This window comes from Macadamia integrifolia, unplaced genomic scaffold (genome assembly GCF_013358625.1).
Source record: "Macadamia integrifolia cultivar HAES 741 unplaced genomic scaffold, SCU_Mint_v3 scaffold_210A, whole genome shotgun sequence".
NCBI lineage: Eukaryota > Viridiplantae > Streptophyta > Magnoliopsida > Proteales > Proteaceae > Macadamia > Macadamia integrifolia.
In genome coordinates this window covers 228,336-253,978 of record NW_024870643.1, presented here as the reverse complement: position 1 = coordinate 253,978, position 25,643 = coordinate 228,336, and the positions used below count along the sequence as shown (strand labels likewise).

The 25,643-nt window shown below is 36.5% G+C and overlaps 3 protein-coding genes across 7 annotated transcripts in view; 2 read left to right on the top strand and 1 right to left on the bottom strand.

Annotated features, from left to right (window-relative positions):
• The window catches only part of LOC122071327 (15-cis-phytoene desaturase, chloroplastic/chromoplastic), a 127,828-nt gene that overhangs the window by 57,113 nt on the left and 45,072 nt on the right, over window positions 1–25,643 (top strand). The window lies entirely within an intron of this gene.
• Window positions 3,650–11,276, top strand: LOC122071328 (binding partner of ACD11 1-like). Its single transcript, XM_042635666.1, has 9 exons — window positions 3,650–3,772; window positions 3,855–3,965; window positions 4,075–4,178; window positions 4,536–4,611; window positions 8,351–8,416; window positions 8,507–8,572; window positions 9,025–9,365; window positions 10,138–10,261; window positions 10,930–11,276. Exons 2-9 carry the CDS (start codon window positions 3,960–3,962, stop codon window positions 10,948–10,950), a joined length of 804 nt encoding a protein of 267 aa, XP_042491600.1. The 5' UTR covers window positions 3,650–3,772; window positions 3,855–3,959; the 3' UTR covers window positions 10,951–11,276.
• On the bottom strand, window positions 17,617–24,978 carry LOC122071329. 4 transcript variants are annotated; one of them, XM_042635668.1, is made up of 6 exons: window positions 24,639–24,978; window positions 24,387–24,506; window positions 24,184–24,323; window positions 23,864–24,024; window positions 22,868–22,959; window positions 17,617–17,895 (listed from the first exon to the last, which is right to left on the bottom strand). In XM_042635668.1, the coding sequence occupies exons 3-6, from the start codon at window positions 24,296–24,298 to the stop codon at window positions 17,691–17,693; spliced, it is 573 nt and encodes a 190-aa protein (XP_042491602.1). In that variant the 5' UTR covers window positions 24,299–24,323; window positions 24,387–24,506; window positions 24,639–24,978; the 3' UTR covers window positions 17,617–17,690. The 4 variants fall into 4 exon arrangements, 3 of the variants coding, with proteins under 3 accessions (XP_042491602.1, XP_042491601.1, XP_042491603.1); XM_042635667.1 differs by having other exon boundaries at window positions 24,184–24,311; XM_042635669.1 differs by having other exon boundaries at window positions 24,184–24,285.

Below are 25,643 nucleotides of genomic sequence, written 5' to 3'. Positions count from 1 at the left end.
CAGTTTGATTATCATCTTTTTTTTTTTTTCAGGTGAGTCCACTCCACCACTTCCTTGACTTTCCCTGACATGAAGGGCACTCACCATTCCTTGTTCCTCCTATTTATAGCATTGACTAAAAACTTTGGCATAAAACTCAATTCAAGTTTCCGAGATCAGATCAGGTTTACTTATGAGAATAATCTTGTATGTTTTTAGTTTCGCCATATAGAATCTATTAAATGCAGAGAAACTTAGTGGGTTCTAAATGCCAGAACCCAGAGTATACAAAAATAATTTCGTACATGAATCTGATTCGGCCTCTGATCAGAAATGGGATGTAGTTGGGTATAATAACTCTGTGATTAAGTTGTACTCTTTCTGTGAATGCCCTTTTGGCTTTGTTGGGTTAGGTTAATTTTATCTATAGGCAAGGGATTGTTTCCTGATCGCATGATCTCTGCATCAGCTTGGAAGCTAATGAGAAATACGCAAGGACATCAACTCTGAGTGGAATTTTTTTTCATAGGGAATGGAGTGATAATTTCATGCACCTATGTTTGGGTGTAGACATGGTTTTAAGTATCGGTATGTATCGTATCGTATCAATAATACATATCTATCGGCCCTTATCGATACGATATACACCGATACGATACATGAAATTTTTAAAATCCTTTCGTATTGATTTGTATCTTATGATACATACCAATACACACCGATATGATACGCACCTATACGTATCGATACTCTATGAAAAATATAAAATCGAGGTGAAATATACGTTTCGATATATATCGGTATATATTATCCGATTTATACCGATACGGTCATATAATGGCCAAGATGGGTCATTTTTCAGAAAAACATGATTTTTTGAGGGGTATTTGTTTCAAAGTTGCTATCAGCCATATTTCTCTCTCACTAAAGTGGAAAACAAGGTTGGGAACAAGGATTTTACATTTATGGGATAACTACAAACCTTGAATTCTTAGTGCGATACCCTCAATTTAGTATTTATGCATAATACATGTTATCAATAGCTTTTTTTAACAAATTGTTTATTCAAAAGTGTATAAAAAAATGTTTCATATCTATTTATGTGTGTATTTTTAGCGTATCTTAAAGTATCTCTAATATAATACGTTACCCTTGATATGTATCTTAATTTTGACCGATCAAAACGACGATCGATACCGATACTTTAATCCTTGATTGTAAAGGCCATACAACCAAGCAAAACCCTATGGCTGGGTGCGGATCACATAACTAGGCAACTTTATATTCCCATTTTAATTATTTATGAATGAGTACGTTTTCTTATGCCCACGGTGACAATAAGGGCTTGAGGATACATGGTAGAGGCATCGGGTGGATATTTTAAAAATATATTAAAATCATATAGCAATTTGGGTTGAAATTGACTAAAAGTCATAGAACTTGGATTAATTCAACCAAAAATTGTTTTCTTGATACGGCCCACTTCCTTGCAAGGCTTCACTATCTACCTCGGCATTAATCTTTAATTGTTTAGAATTGTCATTAAAGATTGAAAGGCCCGATTCTTCTCTGTTTGAGGTATAATTCTAAATCTCGTTTTGATAAGTTATTTTGATCAAAATGAAGTGAGAGAGATATTAAAATTTTATCAAAATAGTACATTTTTTTTTTTGTGTCGCTTGGCCATTTGAGGTGACAAACAACTGAAATGATTGAAATTTCAATAAATTAGTACAATTTGTGACAAAAAAATATCAAATTTTCGACTGAAATGACCAAATTATGTTACTCTTGGTTTGGATGATTAAATTTCACCTTTAAATTATCCAGTTATATTGGTTTCGATCCACTTTTTAAGTTTGATTCAGTGTTTTATCAGTTTCAAGGTCTGATTTGGTTTCGATTTCACAAACATCCAGCCTAAAACATGATTCAATAAGCTTAAATCGCTTTTGATTTATCAATTTTAATTGGTTCTGACTCAGTTTCATGGATTTGGGCTAGGTTATGATACCTTAATTGAGAGTGTGGAAGGAAATAGGAGGTTATAATGTGTACATGTTAATTATTTGCTTCATTTACCCCACCCACCCCCCAAAAAAAAAAATTTATTTGCTTCTATCTGTTTAATTGATTTTGCAGGCTGTGTAGAAATCAGTAAGGCTGTGTTTAATAGCCAAGAGAATAAAAGAAAAAAAAAAAGTACAAATTTAAGAAATTTTCTTTGTATGTTGACATGTCTTTAATCAAGAGAAGATTCTTTTTTAAATTTCAAAATTTACCTAGGTAATGGTGAAGTTTTCTTTTTGTTCAGGAAAAAAAAAAATACCAAAAACACAAGAAAACATAAAAAAATACAAAAAAAATTCTTTCCTTTTCTTTTCTTCTCTTTTAATGGTAGCCAAACATGCATACTTTTTTAATTTTCTTACAATTTCATTTCTTTTCTACTCTTTTCTTTTCTAGATTCATTTTTCTTTTTATGTATTTTCTTTTCTTCTCTATGCTGTCAAACACAGCCTTAGGATTCTTTTCCTTTGAGTGGAAAAAGGGTTTCTATCTCTTGAAAACAGGGCTAGATAGATAGATGTATAGATATAGTCATGTAAAATGGATCAAAATCGTCTCCAATGAAGCGGTGAAGTGAAGTGAGCATTCAACGACCAGGATGCATAACTAGACCCTCCCAGCCATTAGATGCTCACTACACCTCACCATAAACTACAGATAATTTGAACTCAAAATGTGGTGAATATGGGAAAAAAAGTTTGTCTTGTTTCTTTTGTCGGTTGGGTTGAGGATTGAAGCTGAAATTTCCTCACATGAGAGGAAAGTATTTAAAGGCGTGTGTTGAAGTGTTGGATTAAATAACTGTTTTTAACTTAAAAGTAGGGTCATGCACATGTGGTGGTTATTATTATTATTATTATTATTTTCATTTGGTGGGCGGGGCGACCTAGATCTGTTTGTTTCTATAGTAGGGGAGGGCCCATAGTTAGTGTTTTGTATTTTTATGATGTATTTTTCGTAATTATGTACTGTTATGAGGCATTTTTGGTTATTATTATTATTATTATTATTAAGAAACTAGAATTCTTAGTTCAGTAGAGCGATATGTATATATATTTTGTTTAGTTATGACAGTTATATAAGTGATCATTTTCATAATTTTCTCCACCATTATTGGTCCAGTGATTTTATATTAGATGTAATGACAATTTCATAAATATATAAGTGAAAACAGCATTTTAGTAAATATAGATGAATATTAGAATGATTTAATTAAAATGCTTACCAAATGTCATTCTTTTTTTGTTGTTGTTCCGAAAACACTTCTCTGTTAGGTTATCAAATGTCAATCAACTTTTATAATTACAATATGTGAGTAGAATCAAAATCGAGCCAACTCGATCTAGTTCCTTCAAACTACCTGAGTTTGCTCCATTCAGGTCAGATTGTTGAGTCAATTTAACCTCTAAGTCAAAGCCCCTATGTAGCAAGCAGTATTTCCGTAACACCAACGAGCAATAGTGAGACGTGCTGACTTAAACCCACAATCAATCGACTCAAATGATTATGGGGCAAGGGCTTCCTTCCGCTAATAAATTACCAACCCCGTTGGCCATCCAAAGGTGCTGTATAGATTCATTTATCTAAAACTTGGAACTCCTATGGCTAAAAATTGAGACACTTCACTCACTGGAAGGGGAATTGAAGTCTGATTCAGACAATCTGAGCTTGCCAAACACGACCCATTGACATTTTTGGTCAAACGAGCAAAGCCGCCAAAGTAGTAAGGGGGTATTTATGTGTCTATGAATCTATGATAACATAGCAACTTCTCCTGCTCAAGATCTTCTGTCTGGTTTTTTCAGGTTTCCTCTCTCTCTCTCTCTCTCTCTCAAAACAGAAGAGAGAGAAAACTGGAAGCCCAAAAAAGCGGATTCAGAAATTTTCTTGGAGAAACCAGAGAGCGAACAATGCAGGTGGATTTTAAGCTCTAGTAGAGTTTTTTGCCTTCTTTTTCCTTTGTAGATCTCGTAATAGTTTGTAATCTCCTTTTTTTTTTTTTTTTTTTTTTTTTTTCTTTGGCAGACGAGAACAGTGCTAGTAGGGCATGTATCGGATCTAGCAGGAGAAAGAGAAATTCAGGAATTCTTCTCTTTTTCTGGAGATATCGAACACATTGAGATCCAAAGGTATACTTCCACCTCTCCCCCCTCCTTCCTGGTTAACGTCTTCTTTCGGTTCGACTTGTCTTTGGAGGTTCTGTTTTTTGGTTTCTTTGATTGGGCTTTTCCTCAAATTTTCCACCCCTGATGCTTTAGAGCTCTTTATAGTTAGTGAAGTATTTCGACAAGTTTCTGCAAAATTATGATCCTCCAGTAACACCCCCACCCCCCACCTCTCAAAGGAAAGAAAAAAAAAAAAAATATATATATATATATAATATAATTCATTGATTATTTATATTATAAGTTTTCCTTTTTCCCGTTCTTCTTTGTGTTCTTTTTTCCTTGTGCCTTTCTGTTGAAATGGGATAAGTTTGTTTGCAGAGGTGCTGGGCAATCGAAGACTGCATTCGTCACTTTCAAAGATCCAAAAGCTCTGGAAATCGCATTACTATTATCTGTAATTCCCCTTTTCTTTTACTGTTGTTAGTAATATGTTTGTGTATATGTTTAACCTCTTTGTATTTATTGACTGTTCATGTTTTTCTCTTTCATTACAAGAACCCTGAGGTGGCACTTATTTTGGAAAAAAAAAATTTATCTTTAGATTGTTACTATGAAATATGGGTTCAAATGTTCAACACAGTATAGGGGTTAAATAAGTAAGGTGAGAAGCGCTAAGTGATGAACTAGAAATCTTGAAACGAGCACTCAACTAAAAAACATTTCTATAGTTCTTTATCCCCCCCCCCCCCCCCCCCTCCTCCTCCTCCCTCCCCTCCCCTCCCTTTCCCAATAAAAAATGAAAAGAAAAGAAAGGTTTCTTTAACCAAGTATAAATAAACCAAATCACATTAAACTGTAAACCCTCATAGTCTGCCCCAATCTTAATGGTATGTCGATACAAGAGGACTAAAAGATGGATACTATGATACAAAGAAAAGAAATTAGATATTCTTTCACAATAATCCTGAAACTAAGCAAATTCCAAAATTATAGCTGAATATCAATTTATGCCACATTAACTTTGGCAAGTGAACTAAAGAAAAGAATGCCTTCTCTGCAGAAAGAGAATGGGGTAGCTATTTTATCATGATTGCTATTAAACTTGCTGGAAGGGGGTGAGTGTCAGTTCTATGTCTTTAACATTTTGTTGAGGAATTTTCTATATATCTTGAAATCTTAGTAATGTAAGGGTAATTGAGAATCAAAACCCCCAGAATTGTCCCTTAAAGCTCCAATAAAACCAGATCAAATAGCACAAGAATATGGAAATCAGTTTTGAGATCAAAATCCAAAGTAGGATTGTGGTAGGGGTGACCTGCGGATGGAGGTGGAGAGCTCAGATGGGGCTGATATTTGGATCAAAGGAAGGTCCAGTGATGGGGAGTAAAACCTCAAATATCAATGGAAGTGGATAGCTGGATTGAAAGATATGAGAATGCTTGGCTCCCAAGTAACCAAATTAGGAAACTAGAAGGGGAGGCAGTAACAGAAGATCCAGCCAGCAGATGGGGACTTGCTTCTGGTCAAGTCTCTCTCCTAGGCTCGCCAGCAAAACCCCAAAAGGATTGGCTGATCAAGTTCTTGGATGGGGAGATGTAGCACTTGAACTGTTCTTCCAAAACCCAATCTTCTTCTGCTGAATTTGATTCTGGCCAGGGATGTGTTTTAACTATTTCTTCAACCAGATGTGAATGCAGATCTTCAATTAAGTATTAGAACACTCTCAAATCAGATTAGAAGAGAAGAGAAAGGAGATGGGGTAGGTGTGGGTGGATGGCTATCTCTGCCTTGGGCCTCTCACCCTCAAATATCTCAGCTGTTGAGGAATTCTTTCTCAGAACTTTGGAGCAAATTTGCTTAAATTATTATTCAGTCAATTGTACCCAAAACTAACAGCAATGCCGCTTTTATAGAGGGTCTAACTCTAATGTAGAACTAGGATTGACAAGTCAACCTAGTCCCAATGTTGCAGGATACTCTTGGAGAACATTAGATCAAATATCAGAATAGTTCAAAACAGATTAATAACAAGGATGAGATCAGATCTGATATTAAGAATATCAATCTCAGATTATAGGGTGTCAGAAATCAGAACAAAAGCAGATAATAAGGGGACTAATGGAATGATGAATTAGGTCTACGCAGGTTCTGAAAATTGCTAACAGAGTATGCAATTTTCTGGGCAGAACTGAGAAGGAAAACTGAATTTAATACCTGTAAGAACTTGAGCAGATCAATAACACTTTGTGTAGTTGAGAGAAGAAGAAGATGAGTTAAGGAAGAGGACCTCTTGTGCTTCACACCGCTGAGAGTCAATTGGATCAAATACCAATTCCATCAGCCTTGATCAAACACAAGACAAGTCTCCATGTAGAAGACAATAGCAACAACCATTAATTTTTTTATCAAAATCATCTAGGCCTTTAGGAGCCTCCTCTTCTTTATTTATAATGTTAATGGGGGAGGGAATTACAAAATAGAAGGTTCCTCAAAAAGGAAACCAAATATTCTCCTAATACAATAGCTACTAAAAACTGAAATTAGAAACTAACTGAAATTAGAAACTAGTTGAAAAAGGAAACTAACTACTAAGGACTTGACTCAATTAATAACTTGATTCATAAGGAAACAAATATAACTCAAATCAAGCCCAACTAGAAAGGAAACTAATGAAAATGGAAACTAACTAGTAATTCTGTACTCAATCTTAGAGCCCCCTTTTTAGACTCATAAAAGTGGTCTATTACACTCAAAACACATGGGATCAAAAGCCTAACATGTATGGAACCCAACCCTAGGCTTATTCCTAATAAAACAAGCCTATTTTGGTAATTAATCTGCATCAACTCCTATCCAAAATATGACAAATCATAATAGACTCCTACTCACATTATGACAAGACATGGCAGACTCCTACTAAGCATAGGACTTAAGGTACTAAGTAATTAACAACTCAAACTTCAAATAGGACTTAACAAACATACTCCTACATGGAGTAGGACACAAATAAAAAAATAAACAAACTCTAACTAGGAGGACGAGCCCATCAGTAGGCTGGTTCGACCAATCCAGATCAAACCACATCTGGAGTGCAGCTGGGTGGTTGGTCAAATCTTTGGGCTGAGCCCTTCTTCCTCCTTCCTCGATAGGTAAGGTCAAATCTGCTGCTTCTGGACTGATCTACATCAGCTCCCCCCATTTTAAAATCATTCGTCTCCGACGAATGGAGAAACGACATGTAGCACTCGTAGAGGTCTGCATCAATGCGCTGAAAATCGTCGGCATGGATTCAAGTAGCATCAGAGATTGGTCATCCCTTCCATTGGACAAGGAATGAATAGTAACCCTTTCCACCACTAATTGTAGTGAACTTGTTGTCGAGGACATCTTCAATAACATCGGTCGTGGGGGTCACAAATTGAGGAAGACGGAAAGCATGCTCCATATCACCTTTGTCAGAATGATGGCCTACATAGAGTGTAAGATCGACAACATCGAACACATTGTTGATCTTCATGGATGGAGGCAACTCTAACATATAGGCATTGGTACCAATACGCTTCAAAATCTTGTAAGGACCCATCACTCGGTAGGCTTGATTGGTTGACAAGCTTTCAATCGAAGTTATGCAATGCTTTCCAATTTTATGTTCTTCATTTCAAATTTTTTTTAATGGAATGTTGTATGTTATAGGACTAAATTCTGTGTAGAATAGGTAATAGAAGGGAAATGATAGTAGGCTACGATGTTCTCTTGCAACCTAGGGTCCGAAGCCCAACTACCATTTTAGGGGTTTTTTTTTTCCCAATCTAATGATTCGAACATGCTTACATAGGCACTAAAAGAAATTTCAGGGCAAAATTCTCCCACCAAAATGGCCATTTCGAGCTGACCTATGAAATGGACCAAATTTCAATCCCATTGCGCAAATTTTGATGTATGTTTTGGTATCAACCAGGGTCGAAACCGAAATTTGGAACCTAGGGCATCATTTGAACAAGACTTGATAGTCATCTAAGCCATTCTTTTTTAATCTCTTCAGAATGAGGAGTCTCTTCGATACTCTGTTATAGTTTGTAATATGTCTCTGACTATTTAGAGCCCAACTAATGTTGCATGAGTACTTTGTTGGGAAGCCATTAAGATATATGTGAACCTAATAGTGATAATTTTTTCTGTTATGAATCATGCAGGGAGCAACCATAGTCGACCAAATTGTGAGCATAACTCCTGTAGAAAACTATGTGCCAAAAGTTGAGGTGCAAGTAAACTTCACTGGTAGCATCTTAGAATCTTTATTCAAGTGCTTCATTAATTGATTCTGATTTTCTCCATTGCGATTCATGCAGGAAGTAAGGATTGAAGACAATGTTGAGACCATTGCTTCTACTGGAGATATTGGACTGAATGTTGAGGTGACAATAAACTCCAGTATAAATTTCTCTGTGCTAACAGTGTTATGAAGTTTCATTTACCAATTTATATATCAGTAAACCATAATGACTGTTTTCAATTGCATGTCATTGTACTGAACATAGTGCACTTGCTTGAATTTTTGATAACCAAAGTTTGATGGGTCCAATTTTGCGATCTCATATGTGAAACAGTTGCGTCTATTTGCTAATGCTATCCTTCTGATCTATGTATTCTTCTGTGCCTTAAAAAAACTTGTTGTCACTCTGTAAAGTCATTGAGTTGTACTATCATCTTATCAGGTAAAATAGGAGAAATCAGGTTGTGGGTCTAACACTGCAGGTGCATCATGGTTATAGCTATATATGTGACTTTTCAATCCATCGTGGTCTACTCAGCTTTTTCTTTGAAGGTTTGTGCATGTGGAGTTATTTTGTTGTTTCTGTCCTTGCAGACCAAAAGTAGCTCTCCCAGTAGTAGACGGATATATGTGAGTAAAGCTCAGGATGTTGTCACGAATATTCTGGCCAAGGGTTCAGCCATTGGGCAAGATGCCATGAATAAGGCTAAGGCATTTGATGAGAAGCATCAGTTGACAGCTAATGCATCTGCTAAAGTCATCTCATTTGATAGGAGGGTTGGGCTTAAGGAAAAAATAACTGTTGGAGTGTCTATGGTTAATGAGAAAGTGAAAACTGTTGATCAAAAGCTGCATGCTTCAGATAAAACAATGGCTGCATTAACTGCAGCTGAGAGAAAGTTGAATGACACAGGATCTTTTGTAAAACAAAGCAGGTACAATATATATTTATTTTGCATAGAAGAGAAATTTCTTGTTATCTAAGTTCACTAGAAAGAAAAATTAATTACATTGTCAATTATTGAGAATGTAATTAATTGCTTCTTGCTTGCTGAGGCCATTACTTGCCATTTTTTCCTTGAAAAAAGTTTCAGAAGACAAAGTTACGAACTAAATTGAAGAGTCTAGTTAGGAATGATGACATACGGAAGGTACTGTTGCAGTCCGTGCCATATTCATACATCTATATTATTCTTGGTTTCTTGATATGTTGCCTTAGTAATTAAGCTCACTGCTGAGAAACCTGTAAATCAGATGATACAAAAATGTCCATGCATTTTTATGGACAGTCATTAATAGTTAGTTTTGGGGTTAATTGTGTTAATGTTGGGCTTTGATCTGCCAGTCAGGGTTCTGTTCCATAATCTTCTCAGTTGTGCTTTGAAGGTTTTTTGGTTTTAGATCATTTGGGGATGCAATCAGAGATAATCAGGTTATTGTAGCACTTGTGTTTCATATTTTGTTCATATTCGTGTATTATAACAATGGTATCTGCCACCTCTAGAAGGGGCAAGTAGTTAAATGACGCATCCTTCAAGGTTTTTTAATCTGTAGGTCCCAGCTATTTGATAGGGCATAATGCAAAATTTGATGTCATCTAGGGGGGGGGGGGGTTATAGTGCAATACTTTGATAGGATAAGTCAGCTCTCTGTCCCACGTTAATGCATTGGAGGAATTGATGATAAATTTTGCTTTTCGCTTGACAGCTATGTAACTACTGGAACAGCTTGGTTAAATGGTGCTTTCAACAAGATGGCTGAGGTTGGGCAGGCAGCAGGTACAAAAACTAGAGAAAAGTTCCAGTTAGCCGTGTCAAACCTGACTGCAAAGGTGGGATTCCTTTACCATGTAGATATTTATTTGTTATTCTGCTAAGCGTTGATTTGAAAAGATTCCCCACCACCACCACCACCACCACCACCGCCCTGGCTGATGCTTCATTATATTTTATATCTAATTTTAACTAGGAGGGGTGGGTACCTGGATCTTTATGCATGTCTTTTTGTCTTTCATATGCTTTGTGACATTTACAAATGCCCATTTCGACCTTTAATCGTTTAATGATTGACCTATTTCCTACAGCAATCAAAGAATCTTTCCTCATAATCTGAGTTCTTATTACTGTTTTGGAGCCACACAGAATATAACTATCTCAGCTTAAATTCATCTCTGGAAATTGAATAGAAAATTAGAGCTTACATCATTCTTTTAATTTTTATTCTCTTGTAACCCCCACCTTTTTTTTTTTTTTTTTGGGGGGGGTGTGGGGGGTGGTGTTGAAAGGCTCTTAAGACTGTTGGTTTAAGATTGAGTCCATCTTAGGTGATGACCTTATGCTTATTATAGATGCCAGGAAAAATCAAAATGAAATGATTTTAAGTCCATGTAGCTTTCAAAGGCAGCCCTGCATTCATGAGTCTCCTTTTGAGATTTAATCTCCAGTTTCTTGATAAATCAGTGTTCTTAACATCTCATGCTTGCCATTTTACTGTCTGCAGGATTCTCCCATTGCTGTCTAATCCGGCAGTTTCCTTGGAGCTAAAGTTGTTGATTGTCCATAAGGAATCCAATCTGCCTCCCTGTTTTGCTTATCTACAAATCAAGCAGATTTGGAAATGTCAAGGTACATTGAGAAAGAAGCAGAAAAATTGTGATATCTTCCATTTATGTGTGTTGATTCTGTAGTTTATAGGCCTTTTGGGCTTAGATTAGTAATTCATTTTATTGTTTCTCGCCCTCATATATGTATGTTGTTTAGTGCATAAACTAATGGGTCTCATTTGTTTCCATTTTTATTGTTTGGGAAAAAAAGGTAATGAAAAGCATTGTGTTATATCGAAGCAAATTTGCCCTTGTATAAAACATATTTCATTTGGCATTGTTTACACTTGACATAAAATATTGTGTTTCATATTTGATAATTATTAATAGGAGAGAAGACTTGGGAGTAAAAGAGTTAAATAGTTTGAATCCTATCAGAAAATAAGCCAAAAATATCCCAATGTTGACATTGAAGTTTGTCACCCTAAGGTGGGTATGAGTGAAAAAAACCTCCATCCTCTTTTGCCTATGTTGCGGGAGGGGTGACGGTTCTCATCAAGGAGTCACTACCTAGAGAAGGATCTAAGGCCTGAAATGATCCCCCCTTTTTTGGGTGAAAGAGTTAACTTGCAATGGATAAGGTCAAGGTTTGTCCAAATCTCTAGGTAAGTGTGAAGGTTAGTGTTGGGAAGGCCTTTTAGTCACCCAACCATGCCCGGATGGAGGTCAGTCTCCATCTGTTTAAACCATTTCAAAGCTGTATTGATCACCCTTTTTGGGTGAAAGAGTTAACTCGCAATGGACAAGGTTAAAGTTTGCCCAAATCTCTAGGTAAGTATCAAGGTTAGATGTTGGGAAGGCTTTTTACTCACCCAACCCTGCTCGGCTGGAGGTCAGTCTCCGTGTATTTAAACCATTTCAAAGATGTATATTAACATGTATAGTTGAGTATCATGTATGGAAAGCTAAAAATCTAGTCCTAATCTAGGTATTTTAAGTTAGAAAGCAATATGCAAAAGTAAATAAATGGCTTATGGTTATTATGGACAAATTGGAATTAATAAATATTGTATTATGGACTTCATTGTATAGATGTCAAGTTGGATGGTTCTTATGTTCCTCAGATTGGATCTCAATATATTTTGATGCTTTGGTACGACATGAACCCTTCACTTCTTCCGACCATGATGCTTTGACCCTCAATTTGGAGCGCATCAGCCCTTATGTTAGTCGGCCAATTTGCTTTGAATCATTTTGGTCACTTGAATCCATTTCTTGGAGCTTGTGAACTCGGTTTGGAATTCATCTCATCAGGGATCAGCCTCTCATTTTCTAACTTGCAAGTTAACAGCTCTTCAAATATCCCTCAAATCCTAGAATAAAAATTTTGTGGGAAATCTAAACAATCGCCTTCATTGCCTTCATGGACAGCTTAAGCAGCGCCACTCAATTACTATTCACAGTAGAGATGAAGAGTATTAAGGAAAAGTACCTTTCGGCTCTTCTTAAGGGCTCAATGATGCAACAAGGTCTACTTTGGGAATAGAAAGCCCGCGCTAATTGGTCCCATTTTGGGGATGCAAACCGTTGGTCACCAACCAACCACAGCTCTCTATAGTTCTTCACCACTCGTACAGGAAGGAGTTCTCAATCAAGAATGCCTCAACCGGATAAATTCACTTATTCACACAATTCTTCTGGTCATTCCTTTTCCTTTTTTACTTTCTATATTCCCATATGCAATGATGGAGATGGAAAACTTGGGATCAGCAGAATTCTAAAACTACGAAACCAATTGGTTTCACACTGGGGGAACAACATCCGGAGCAACGACCCAACAGTTCTCAAGATATCTTGAGAAAAGATTTTAGCACCGATGTTTCCTATATGTACTCAATTCTTACTAGACATACTAGAAATTAATTCGCTACATCAATCATCAGGGATTGGTTCTCATAGAATGTGGGATATAGCTCGTGCTTTCACCACTCATTTTCAGGATATTTTCACAACCACAATCCGATGTAAGATGGAGATTATTTCTTACCAGTTAGAGGCAGGGTATCTCAGGTAGTTAATGATGCTCTTCTTCAAACGGTTACTGTTGCAGAGATCATGAATATGGTAATGAAAATGCCTGCTACAAAAGCCCTGGGACCAGGCGGATACTCTAGTGCTTTTTATCTCAAGGTATGGTGCAACATAGGACCAAATGTCATAGACATTGTTCAACAGTTTTTCATTTTTGGCACCTTTGCTAGAAACCTTAACCAAATATTCATTTTCCCTCATTCCCAAAGTCACCAATCCCACCTCTGTCACCGAATTTCGTCCTATAAGCCTTTGCGATTGCTATTATAAAATCATCTAAAAAATCATTGTGAATCGTCTGAACCCATTCTTCATAGAATAATTTCTTCAACCAGAATGGTTTCATCAAAGGGAGACACATCCAAGATAATGCCCTTGTAGGCCATGAACTCCTCCATCATATACACAAAAAGAGAAAGGGCAAGTATGTCTTTATGTCTGTTAAACTTGACTTCAGTAATGCCTATGACCATCTAGAATGGTCATTTCTATAGTCTACCCTTCTCCACTTCGACTTCAACTCTATCTGGGTCAAACTGATAATGTTTTGTGTTGAATCTACCCAGTTATCTATCGTTCTCAATGGATCCCCACTCTTTCTTCTCTCCATCCCATGGTATTAGACAAGGTGACCCACTCTCCTCTTACCTATTCATCCTATGTGTTGAAGTATTATCAGCCCACCTCTCTCTTGCCTTCCACAACCAGTCCCTTCATGGCATCAAACTTTCAAGGAACAATGTGTTAGAACTCCCTATGGGTTTGAGTTTGAAACCCTATTGAGGAAACCACACAGGAAAAACAAGAACACGAATCTAATAAAATTATGGAGGATCGATTTGTACCTTTCACCTAGTATGCTGAAGATGATTGATGTTGGTCACTCCCACTTTCGCTCTCTTGGCTTGGCTATGGATCTTCTACAGCCCCTTAAACCTCCTTGGTTCTCTCACTTTAGTGGTAAAGTGGGGAAGAGTGAATAATGGTTGTAGGGACCCAAAACTTAGTATTTATAATACTGTCCTGCACTCAAAACCCTAAACCACAATGGGTTGAGCCAGCATATCCCTAAGCTTGAGAGTGGACCGAACCGGTTCATGCAATTTGACTCTCACCCATTTAATCAACCCGAATAATTAATTTAGCCCATAAATCCAACACAATGAACCCATTTCACACTTGGCCTTCGTTGACGACGTCATTCTCTTTGGACAGGCCACTCCACAATCCACCCTTCTTCTCTCCCCTTGTATTATATGTCTTGTTTCTCTCTTCCCATTTCAGTCCATCGTAAGCTTGATTCTCTCAGTCGTAATTTTTTCTAGTCTAATGGTGATAAGTCTCACATCCACATTGTCAGTTAAGAATCCATATGCAAGTCTAAGAATTTGGGGGGTGGGGGGGAGTCAATCTTATGATTTCCTCAAATATGAACCTTGCCATTCTGTTTAAAAAAACTTGGGAACTGTTGAATAGGGGTGCAACAGGGTTGGGTTGGGTCAAGCTTCTTAAAACCCTAGTCTAACCCTAAGTGGGCCATAAAACTTCAACCTAGGCCCAACCCTTCAGGGTTCAACCCAGCTTATACCCACCCTGATTGGCCTTGATTTTTTTCGGACCGAACTGGAATGACCCTAATGACTAGTGTGATGGAAAACCAAACCGAGAACAGATTTGATTCTGAAAATCTGTATGTACACTACATCTTCACATAGATGAAATGAACTGGCTAAAGAAGCATGACTATCCATGGGTTGAAGACGAACCACGCATAAAGTGACTACTGTAAATTATATAATAGATTGAATACTTTTAGATTTCGACAAAACAAATCTTCACAATTATTGACTTTCCAAAAGATTTTTAAGTTCAGACATTTAATGGAAAGGAGGCAAGTCAAATTATTTCCCAAAGATAAAGAAGAAGAAACAAATGCCGGAAATAGAAAAGGTTCTTAGTCGACACCATAACACCAGGGGGCCTCTTTTTCCCTCTCAACGAATTGACTCACCAGTGGAAAATAATAAAACAATAGAAATAGTCACCAAATAAAAGAGAGAGAGAGAGAGAGAGAGAGAGAGAATTACCTCATACAATAGATATCAGTGATTTCTCAGACGACACAGAGTGATGTCCTTTAAGGGATGAAGGCATGATATAATGTAAACTCAAGCGGTGGGATATCGAAACCCTAACGTCCATGAGTGATCAGTGAAGCGATTATTAAATGCAAAAGGAAAGCGAGAGAGATCGGTGAGAAGATATATTGGCCGTGTTTGATTGCTTGACTCAACAGAATGTAATTTTGTAGAATCGTGATTCTTGTCAATATACTGTGTTTGGTATCCCAAGAATTAGATTTTAGAAAGAATTTGGCGATTCTTGCTTTGAACTTTTTTACACATAGAGTAATTTTTTTCTGAGATCTCCTAGTGAGGAGTTCTCAGATAAGAATCACATGATTCTTGCCCATGTATAAAAGGGGATGATTATTGAGGGAAGTTAGGTTATCGGGCTTGACTTTGAGGAGATCTCAAAACGTTGGAGGACCTTGTTTGTCGAGCAGCATTTGAGGCAATGTGTCTTTGTCTAGTAGCTGCTATTGAGGTTCAAAGAGATCGATCAAGTACTCTCTCTCTCTCTACTCTTCTTCTATCAGCCAAATGGCCAAACCCTAGTTGATCATATGATGCCTAATCTACAATCAACATTAACTTTTTTCTTTTAATTGTAAACACAAATTGACTTTTATTATAGACAACTTAACATAGTTTGGTCGAGATTTTGGCCATATATTCTAAGTGTCGACGAGTCATCTAGGAGAACTAATCCAGATGCTGACCTAAATGGATCTTACGTTGCCTCATCTATGATTTCATTAAAATTAAATAAACACCAATTAAAGGAAGTGGTAAGACACTGTAACTTAAATGTTCTTCCCCCTCCCCCGAATCCGGCTCATCTCCAACGACTGACGCTCAAATGAACTTCCAACGAATCTGCCATGTTCGACACGTGCACTCCGACATGTCCAGCAGCTGAACGGCTTCAAACCGTCCTTCTGGAGAGTCATTTTTTGAATTGTGAAACCGCTTTCAAAGAAACCAAGAAAGGAATTTCGCCATTTGAAGCTTTCTTCCAGTGACGGAAAATCGCTTTTGAGCAGAAGCTTATTGCCGGCGAGGTGAGATGAAGAAGAGGAGAGGCTTTGATTTACTCTTTAAGGACAGATGTGTTGGTTTTGTCGACTGGATTCAAGTGATTTAAGGAAGAAATCCTTGAGATTCCTATAGCAGCCATCGCCATTAAAGTGTTTTTGTTGTGTATCCTTTCTTCCACTATTCCCCTGGTTCCACAAATTCCTAAACTGAGTTAAGAGAAAAGAAGAAGGGAAAGCAGTGAGCGCTCACAGAAGAAGATGACGCAGAGGGAAGGAGCTGAATAAACCCAAATAGACAAATTCTTAAACTTTAAAGGGTTCAAATAATGAACATGAGATTGCGAGAAAACCTTTGGGAGATTGTACAGAAATAACAGATTTTGCTCTTAATCGTTCAGAATATCGTAAAGAATTTGATTTAGATAATAGGTCACCAGAAATTCCCTTCAATTGATCAGAACCCCGTAGAGATGTGCATAAGAAGACTCTCTTGCAATATTTTCTAACAGAGTCGTCCTCTCATAAGCAAGGGAAGCCGTTCAGCTGTTGGATTTGTTCGAAGTGCACGTGTCGAGCATCGGTAGATTCGTTGGATGCTCGTTGGAGGTAGGTCGTTAGAGCCGAGCCGGATCGCCCCACACCCCCCCCCCCCCCGGCGTCACACAAGCTAGCATTCTGAAAAATTTTGTTGGTCAAAATGTCTTGACTTGAATGGAATTGATGTTGCCTTCTCTATGATATGGAATACAATTTTTCATTTTATAAGATAAACCAATGATTACTTTTTTATAAAGTTAAGTGTCTACTTCTAATGCCAACCAATAAATACAAGCTTTGCTAGCCTTCGACAAATGCTTTCCAAATGAATGAAATATATTCTAAGAGCTCAGGCTACCTAAGAAAAGAAAAAATACAACAAAATAGATCTTTTAGAGTAAAAATATCAATAAAATCAAAATCATCTTGTTAATTTACTCCGATCAAACAAAATTTCGAAAAGAGATGGATCTTGTACTAAAAAAAAAACCCAACATCTCAAATCCTGATATCTAGAGAAATCTATTCCCCAAACAAATGGAAAGCATACTAAGCACCAATAAAATTTTAAAATAAACAATTTTCCCTAATTTTTTCTTTCTTCTTTCTTCATAAAACCAATCCATATCTCATGACCTAAGTGGGTGAAAAAATTAAACTTAATAACAATTAATGAATCATGATGGATTTGAACCACTATTTCTTAGGAATTCCCCAAGTGCTCTACCTTTGTGAGCTAAAGACTCATAAAGTGGTGAAATTTATGACATGTAACATTATTTTATTTATTGCATTGTATGAAATCAAATCATGCCTCCTCACATGATCATCCATGATTTATACCCCAAATAAAAAATAACAGTAAAACATTCATGATCTATTCATCCATTGAATGCATCAAATCTGTTAATCAACTTCCATTCTCACAAGTTAAAATCTAATTAAGTGAAAATTATCCAAATGCAACCATGCATCATACATGGAGGATGTACCCTTGTTGCTCTTTGTCAGATTCAACTTCATTAAGGCAACGACCTTCTTTCGTGAAATAAATAATTCTATAATCTCTTGATTGCATTTGTTTCCGTTGTTTTCCATTTCTCTGTGGTTGGCCATCTTGTCTACCTCACTATGACTTCAGTGTAAGAATAGAAACAAGAAACAATGAGATTAACTTATTAATAGGCTCGAAAAAAACTGAATATAGTAGGTGGAATACAAATATTTTGTATCTAAGCATTGTACTTTCTCTGGGGTTCTAATTTGTATCATGTCAAGAGTGCAGTCACTATTTAACATTTTATAGTTACAAAATGGTCTAACATCAAAATATATAAACCTTAATATAACTCATATTCTTAACTGGTCTACCATCAAAATATATAAAGCTCTTTTTTTTTTATCCCTGACTAGATTTATCATCTATTCAGATCTTAAATATTTGAATATGGAAGTGCATTTACTCAACTTATAGAGGCAGCAATTTAGCTCAACTTATAGAAGCACAGTGCATTTACTCAAAATCATCAATGGATAATTCATATTTGTGAATTAGTGTCAAACCAAATACAGAAATGAAGAAGCATCAATAACTCAACACAACATGCATGCAAATAAGAAGTCAAACCATTAAAATCTCCTATGAGAAGGGTTGAAATAGGGACAACAGATTGCTTTGGTTGTTTGTCAAACTTCAAAGTGTACACAAAGCAAAAGATCATGTCCTTGTACTACTACCCGGTAACTTATGATTCATGCTGATCAAGCAATAAATCAGAACTACTGTTTTAAATTTTCAGCTGAATCAAAATGTTTTAAATTTGTTGAGACCATAAAATTTACCAGAACTTGGAAACAGTTAACTTATTCAATAGCTCAAGATATTTGACATTTTCAACTGTAGGGATGAAATCGTGATAAAAAAAAAAAAAAGATATATGATGTTACTAATATTGTTTCAAGGATATATACTAACAGTTACAGGTTCATATGAATTTCAACTGGTTTAGCCAGAGAGAGAAGAAACTGCAATAACTAAGTCAAAAACTCGAACTGAAAATTTACTCTACCACATATCACCCTCATTTCTTCTCCTTTAAAAGATTGTGTAACCATAGATGAATAGGTCTATTTTATTCATTATTCTAAATAGATGATTACTTGAATCCTTCCTCACCACCTTAACAACTCAATTGAAATCATGCCAATTTAGTGTGATAGCATAGAAATAATGCCACGACCCTTTTATCATATGCCAAGGACAATTTCTAAGGAGAATTGCATTCCTCTTTGTCAAGTTGTCAAATCATCAAATATAAATTCTACCAAGAGAGACCTGTTCAATTAACCCTCCAAATAGAAAATTCAATGCAAATCTGCAAAACCTAAATTTCTGGTTTTACAATTGTTCCTTCCAACTGCTTTTTAGATAGCATAATAAATTGTTAATAAGGAAGAGAAAAGGACAAAATCAGCATGGCAGCAATATGATTTTTTTTTTGGCTGTGGGGAGGGGAAACAAAATTGCATTTGTCAGATATACTACAAAAAATAGTAATTGCCAAAAGATTGACTAAAATAAGAGTTGCAAAACATCACCATCACATTCTGTACTGAATGAAACCTCTGAATCCATTGAAAAGATGAGGAAAAAAAAAAAGCTCATGTTCTTTTTTGAAGAGTTGAAGTTAAGTCTAATTGTCCAAGAAACAAGGCCAGATGGCATCTCATCAACTATAAATATCCAAGAAACTTTTGGTAGATTTTCAACTTTTAAGTCGCAAAAAATTATTGCCTGAACAGTTTCAAGATTTTGAAGTTGATCTATTACCACTTGCAGAGGATTCTGAAGACATCTTGGTAGAGAGAACTTCACAGTTGCATTGTTCACTATTATCCTTTGCCATGGTTTAGATTTGATTTTTTAAACCTACTATTAGCCTTCTTCCTGTCTCTGTTGCCCTACTGATGCTGAAATAGTAGACTACTTTTTCATGTTCCACCAGTAAGCTCCAGATGTGAGGTTTTACTGAACATTACAATCATAACTAGGTGTTGACTAGGCCATGCCAGAGGGAATTTTGGAGCTGGGTTGTTTGTGGTACATTAAGACATGTGGTCCTAAAGCTTGCAATTTTTAAAGGGCTGACATTGGGTATATAGCTCGAAAGAAGTATCAGCACTTTCAAGAATCATTTAAAATCACCATACATGATGGAAATGAATTGTATGTAATTCAAATAATTATAGACTACCAAATTCATTAACACAGTTCTCTTTCTCATTGAAGCTTGTAATGACTTGTGGCCTTGCTATACTATTCCCCCTCTTTACTATATTAAGGATCATTTTTCCTATTCATAAAATCTTCTTACTTATCATGGGGAAAGGAAAATAGTAAAAATGGGTCCAATCAAGTTAAAATAATGATTTGGAATTATAAACATCACATGTCTCCAAAAATGCAGTAATTAGGAAACATAAAGACATTCATCTATGTCAATGTGTGGTGAGAACAAAATGCTGACAGTTCTATAAAAAGAAGAGGTATCTTTTACAGTTGTGATCTGACAGCAAGTCTAGTAATCATGAGAATTAAATATTTTGGGGTGGCAAGAACAAATTTTGATATTATAGAAGCAATGATCAATTAACCACATTTCCAATGGGAGAACAATGAACAATGATATGAACTAGCGAGGAAAAAAAAAAGATGCAACATCATCCAAACTAAAAGATGATTTTTGCCAAGGGAGGAGAGTTATTGAGTCCATAATAATGCCATGTCATCATCAGGAGAAACCTGCCCCCATTCCCACTCCCAATCCCCCCCCCCCCCAAAAAAAAGGATCATGTACTTATTTTTCAATTTTAGAAGATACAGCAAGAGAAATTACTGACAAAGTATGCAAAATAAAATGAAAAGAATCAACTTACATTCTTCTAGGAGCTGAAATTGTCCTCTCAGATGTCATGAACCATTTACAACAATTTGATGAATGAATTTTTGAATTTTTAAAAAGCATGTTTCCAATGTGAAAATGTAACCTAGGAAGGAGAGGCATCCAATGGAATTCCAAACCCATGTTTGTACAATATCCCTAGCACTCGATCTAACTTATGTCTTTGGTCATACTTTAAGTAGGCCTTATACATGATGGCGAATGTCTTCTTTAAGAGATCAATGTTGAAACTCCACATCTCATCAAGCACATTTTCCATCTCCTCCAACTGATTCTATGACCCATACATGACCATCTTACAATGATAGAAGGACTGTCAAATTCTCCAGCCAGCAGACTCAACCTGCTTCACAAACTTTGCAAGCCGGTACACTGCATTGCACCGGAATTAAGTTGCTATGATAGAACGCATCACATGTATAGTTGTGACTGAAGTTTTATGTTCAAATGCCTCATTTATGGAATCCTTCATTTATGGATTGATGTTTTGAAAAGTATGAGTGTGCTACAAAAAATCCTACCACTTAAGTCTAAACAATGGCTGAGTAGTTATGTTTGGAATTAAAAACCAGAGAGCAGGTTGCTTCATTACTCAAAATCTACAATTATTTGTTTTAAAACTAACTGTACTCAAAATCTGCAACCTCTTCTGATTTCTTTTACATAAAAATTACTCTTGTTGATGCAAGAAATTTTTTTAAAGAAAATTATCAGTTTTGCTGTAAAGGCCCTACTATATAGACCATCCAAATTTGACTAAGGCTGAACTAGCAATTGATTTCAATCCCTCATTTTGAATAAGTATGACACGATCTGGCTCCTTATCCATATAAGTCTCTGCAATTTCCTTTCACATTACATAGCAAAGGAGATGACACTTTTAATAAATAGTGTATATTCCTGAGCTGCAAAGGTTTGCAAGACGGGTATTATCACAAACATGTAGCAGCTCCAGTGCGGAATTGATGCAGTTGGGCGATGGATTTAAAAAATATATCTTTTGATTTTGTTTCCTTAAATATTAGTTTAGGGTATGGTCAAGTTTAGTAGGAAGATTGAATCTTATTTCAATTGCTATTTAGGGTAGTTTCCAATTTATTTAATTTCTATTTTTACATTGTTTGCTTGCCTTTATACTAATGTAACCCAATGAAGAATTCAAAATTTTGGAGATTAGAACTTGATAATTTTGGGTGAGAACCATGACTTTTGTGGGTGCTTTGCTTTTCCCTTTCTAATAGTCTCTCTCCTTCCCTGATCTCCTCTCTTCTTTTCCTTTATTATCTTCTTATTTTCTCTAATATTTTCCCTATTTCTTGCTATGTGCTTCCTGTCCTTGAAAATTACTCCATTCTGGGCGATACTTCCAGCCCTAGAGTTGGAGGTTGATCTCAATTGATACCTATCAGAAGAGCCTGAGACTTAGGGCGTGAGAACCTCTCTACTGGGTAATGTAGACTAGGATAGGGAGACTAACCAAGCTTTCAACTACAAGATTTTTTTAATCAGAAGATCAACCATTATAACCAAGGTAGGACAGCAATACAACAGACCAGAATTAAGGGAGAAAACAGATCCTTGTAAATCAGAATTTCGAACCCAAAAAAACTATAAACCGGATAATAGGGCAAACCAGAAGTAGGACTAGAAGTCTAACAATTCAGAAACCATAATAAACAACCACCTAAATTAGAATTCCCTACTTCCGAAGTACCAAATGAAATAGTCACATGTAATAGTTACAGTCTTGTAGGTCTCATTCATAATTGGTCTGGTTTACCTTTCCTAGATTTAGTTCCTTAATCTAGACACACAAATACCATTTCTCACCTTAAAAACCTGGATTTTTCTTAAATTCATGCCTGAGAATCAATTCGTTTTGTCTTTCCACGGTTGATCAGTACATCCAAAGATATTAAAGTTCATTCACTACAATGATTGCAATCCAGACTCTAAATAAATGTTTCTAACTACAAAGAGTAGGAGCACATTAACAATAAATCAGGAAATTGAACCTCACAAAGAAACAGTAATATATAGTCTACTTCTAATTTATTGTTCGTTAATCTGCAATCTGAAAAGCAGAAGTAGAAAGAGACATATAAGAATTAATAGAAACCTAAAGATGGATTTAGAAAAGATTACCAACAAAGGCAATCTGGAAAGCAGTACCCCAAGCAGCTGATTGTCCCCCTTGAGTAAGCAATCCTTGGAGGCTCTCTTGTTTTATCTGAGCTCTATCCTCCTCAAACAATTGTTGAAAACCCACAGAATGAGAAAGGAAAAGATCAGTGATAGGAAGACTGAAAGCCAGCGAACGAGGGAGACTGTTCTTCCTATACATCCATTTGGCCTAGACTTGTTGTAGCTGCGTAGACTTGTTGTAGCCTTACCCCCTTTATGGAGAGGCTAGTTCACAGTGGTGCTGGTTCGAGTCCTGGAAACCAGCCTCTCCATAAAGGGGGTAAGGTTGTCTACCTATATACCCTCCCAGAACCCTGCTCAAGTGCGGGAAGCCTTTGTGCACTGAATAACGGCATTTTTTTTCTGTTGTTGTAGCTGCCTCTACATTGGAGACAGTATGAGGGAATGAAATGAATATAGGGACTATGTTTTTGTTCGCAAGAGAGAGAGAGTGAGCAGGGTTTGTCTTATCACCACGGAATATATTACCCGTAGCAAAAAAAACCGTAGCAATTAACCCATTTTATTGTAGTGAAACAAGACTAATCCACAAATTATATACCATACTGACAAAGTTTCAAACTTATTCTCCACAAAGAACCCAAGAGAAAGACTACAATATCGAATCAAACCATTTCACTTTCATCTCCACAGTCATCGAACAGAAAATACAAAAAACCCACATAAAAGAAATGAGTCCAATCATGATGATGTCATTACAGAACATCAATTAATATATCCTTCCTTTGTGAGTGTGAGTGTGTGTATATATCAGTTTGCCATTTGAAAATTGAGATTTTTGGCACGTAACATCAATTAACATATTTACCTTCACGTTTAGCTCAACTCTTTTTTTTTTTTTTGGATGAAAAATCATCATACTGAATTTTTTACTTTCAACATCAAAATATCAGCACGGCTGCAAGAGAACATAATGGCATAGGGATCTGGCAAAACCTTTCTACTTAACAAAACTTTCAGAGAATGGGATTCTTCACATAAATAGATGGCTTCACGAGCTGTCTCCTTGCATCGATTCAACTGTGCTTCCATCATCCCTATTTCCTTAGACAAAGCAGAAGCCATTACATGGAATTGTGCTTTAATATCCGTTCTACCTAAAGAAGAAAGCAGATAGCATGCTTAGACAACAGAGGCTCACCAAGAATGGTATGGCACAAGACAAGCATAAAATTTCAGAAAGAATCCTACTTTCACCTGAATCCTGCTCAGCTTCTTCCAATTTAATTTCAAGGTCATTTCTTTCAATCACTCACTTTTGCTGCTGAATCTCCAACTCTTCAATCCGAACCTCAGCGGTGTTAATAGAACTTCTTGCATCCTCTGCTGATTATGCCTTTGCACTCGGTTCCTTCTCCCTTCGCAGGACATTAGTCCTATCAGCCTGAAATTAAAACTTTAAAGAAAAAATCTCAAACCAATGCAGCAGTCACATGCAAATGTGTAAAGGCAAATATACCTGCAGGGACTCTATTAACCCTTTGTGCTGCTCCAGTTCAATGTTCTAATGTTGGAGCTGATCACTTAGTATGGTGTAAGGTCTAGACGAGACTACAAATTTGTCATCCTTGAGATCATCCTGTGACAATGTAAACAGCCAACAGGTAGCAATTCGGATCAAAGACCACTAAACAAATACATGTCAAATACAAGTAAGCTAATATAATGAATTTTTAGAGAAGTAAATCAACAAATTGAGCTTTTAGCTAACCTGAAGTGTTTTCAATTGCTAGAGTCTTAGATTATCTTCTTGTACCTCCTGAAGATCTGAAAGACTGTACGTTGCTAGTATATGTGAGATTTGTGCAATAATGCCAGACAATTCGAAGTAAGCTTCCAATTAGAGATAGAGGGGACAGAAGGCAAAGGGAGGGGGAAATAAAAATTTGTACACAAGAAATTCCATTAGATTAATGTCTACAATCTACACCACATGAACCTATGAGGCTATGACATTAAACACCAATCCACAGCCAAAAACACAAGAATGCAAAGCAAAACCAGTAATGCAAAAGCGCAACAATAAAGATTATAGAATCAACAAATCGAAAAGAAAGGAGGGGGGGAGGGGGAGAAAAAGACATGGAAACAACAAATAAATCTAGAGAGAGTAATTACAGCAGAAGAAAATGAATACATTACAGGAAAAAAATCGTCTGCAATTCTAATCTTGTACAATTCCGTGAAATACCACCTTCAGGGGGTGACACGTGTATTGATACCAATGCAATAGTCCAGATCTGATTTAAATGACTCTTCACTGATTTTTTAGTGGCTAACTGAGATTGGCTTCTAGTAACTATTTGGTTGGATGGGGCGGCAGAGGCTGCCGAGGCACCATAGCTTGATTTAGATTTCTTTTCTTTTGTGTAATCATTTTTAAGTTTTTCGATGCGGTATATGCCTTTGGACTCTTGGGAGGAGTGGCAGAAGAGTGTAAGACCACGATTGTCCCCAAGTTATGTTGGAAATACCATCCTAAATCTTAGATATAGGTGGTTACCCCTAGCTTCAGAATTCTCAAATTATGAATCGTCTACCCCGCTCCATGTCGATGAAATCGGCAAGTGAAGCTAGCACAAGTTCTAATGTGCTTAATTATGATGAACAAACCACAAGAATAGACCGACAACTTCAAAGCTGGAATATGCCAAAAATCTCAAAAAATGATATCTATGATCGAGACTGGTTCGGCCTCGAAACAGTCAAGACTGTA

Excerpts from the sequence above, each read along its gene's own strand:
- LOC122071328 (XM_042635666.1), top strand. Across the intron at positions 8,573-9,024 it reads ATATTGGACTGAATGTTGAG|ACCAAAAGTAGCTCTCCCAG; the intron begins GTGACAATAAAC and ends CTGTCCTTGCAG. Across the intron at positions 9,366-10,137 it reads TCTTTTGTAAAACAAAGCAG|CTATGTAACTACTGGAACAG; the intron begins GTACAATATATA and ends TTCGCTTGACAG.
- LOC122071329 (XM_042635668.1), bottom strand. The coding sequence starts at position 24,298 with ATGTCCTGCGAAGGGAGAAGGAACCGAGTGCAAAGGCATAATCAGCAG. Across the intron at positions 24,025-24,183 it reads TTGGAGATTCAGCAGCAAAA|GTAGAACGGATATTAAAGCA; the intron begins GTGAGTGATTGA and ends TTTCTTCTTTAG. Across the intron at positions 17,896-22,867 it reads TTTCCAGATTGCCTTTGTTG|TCATAGTGAGGTAGACAAGA; the intron begins GTAATCTTTTCT and ends CTTACACTGAAG.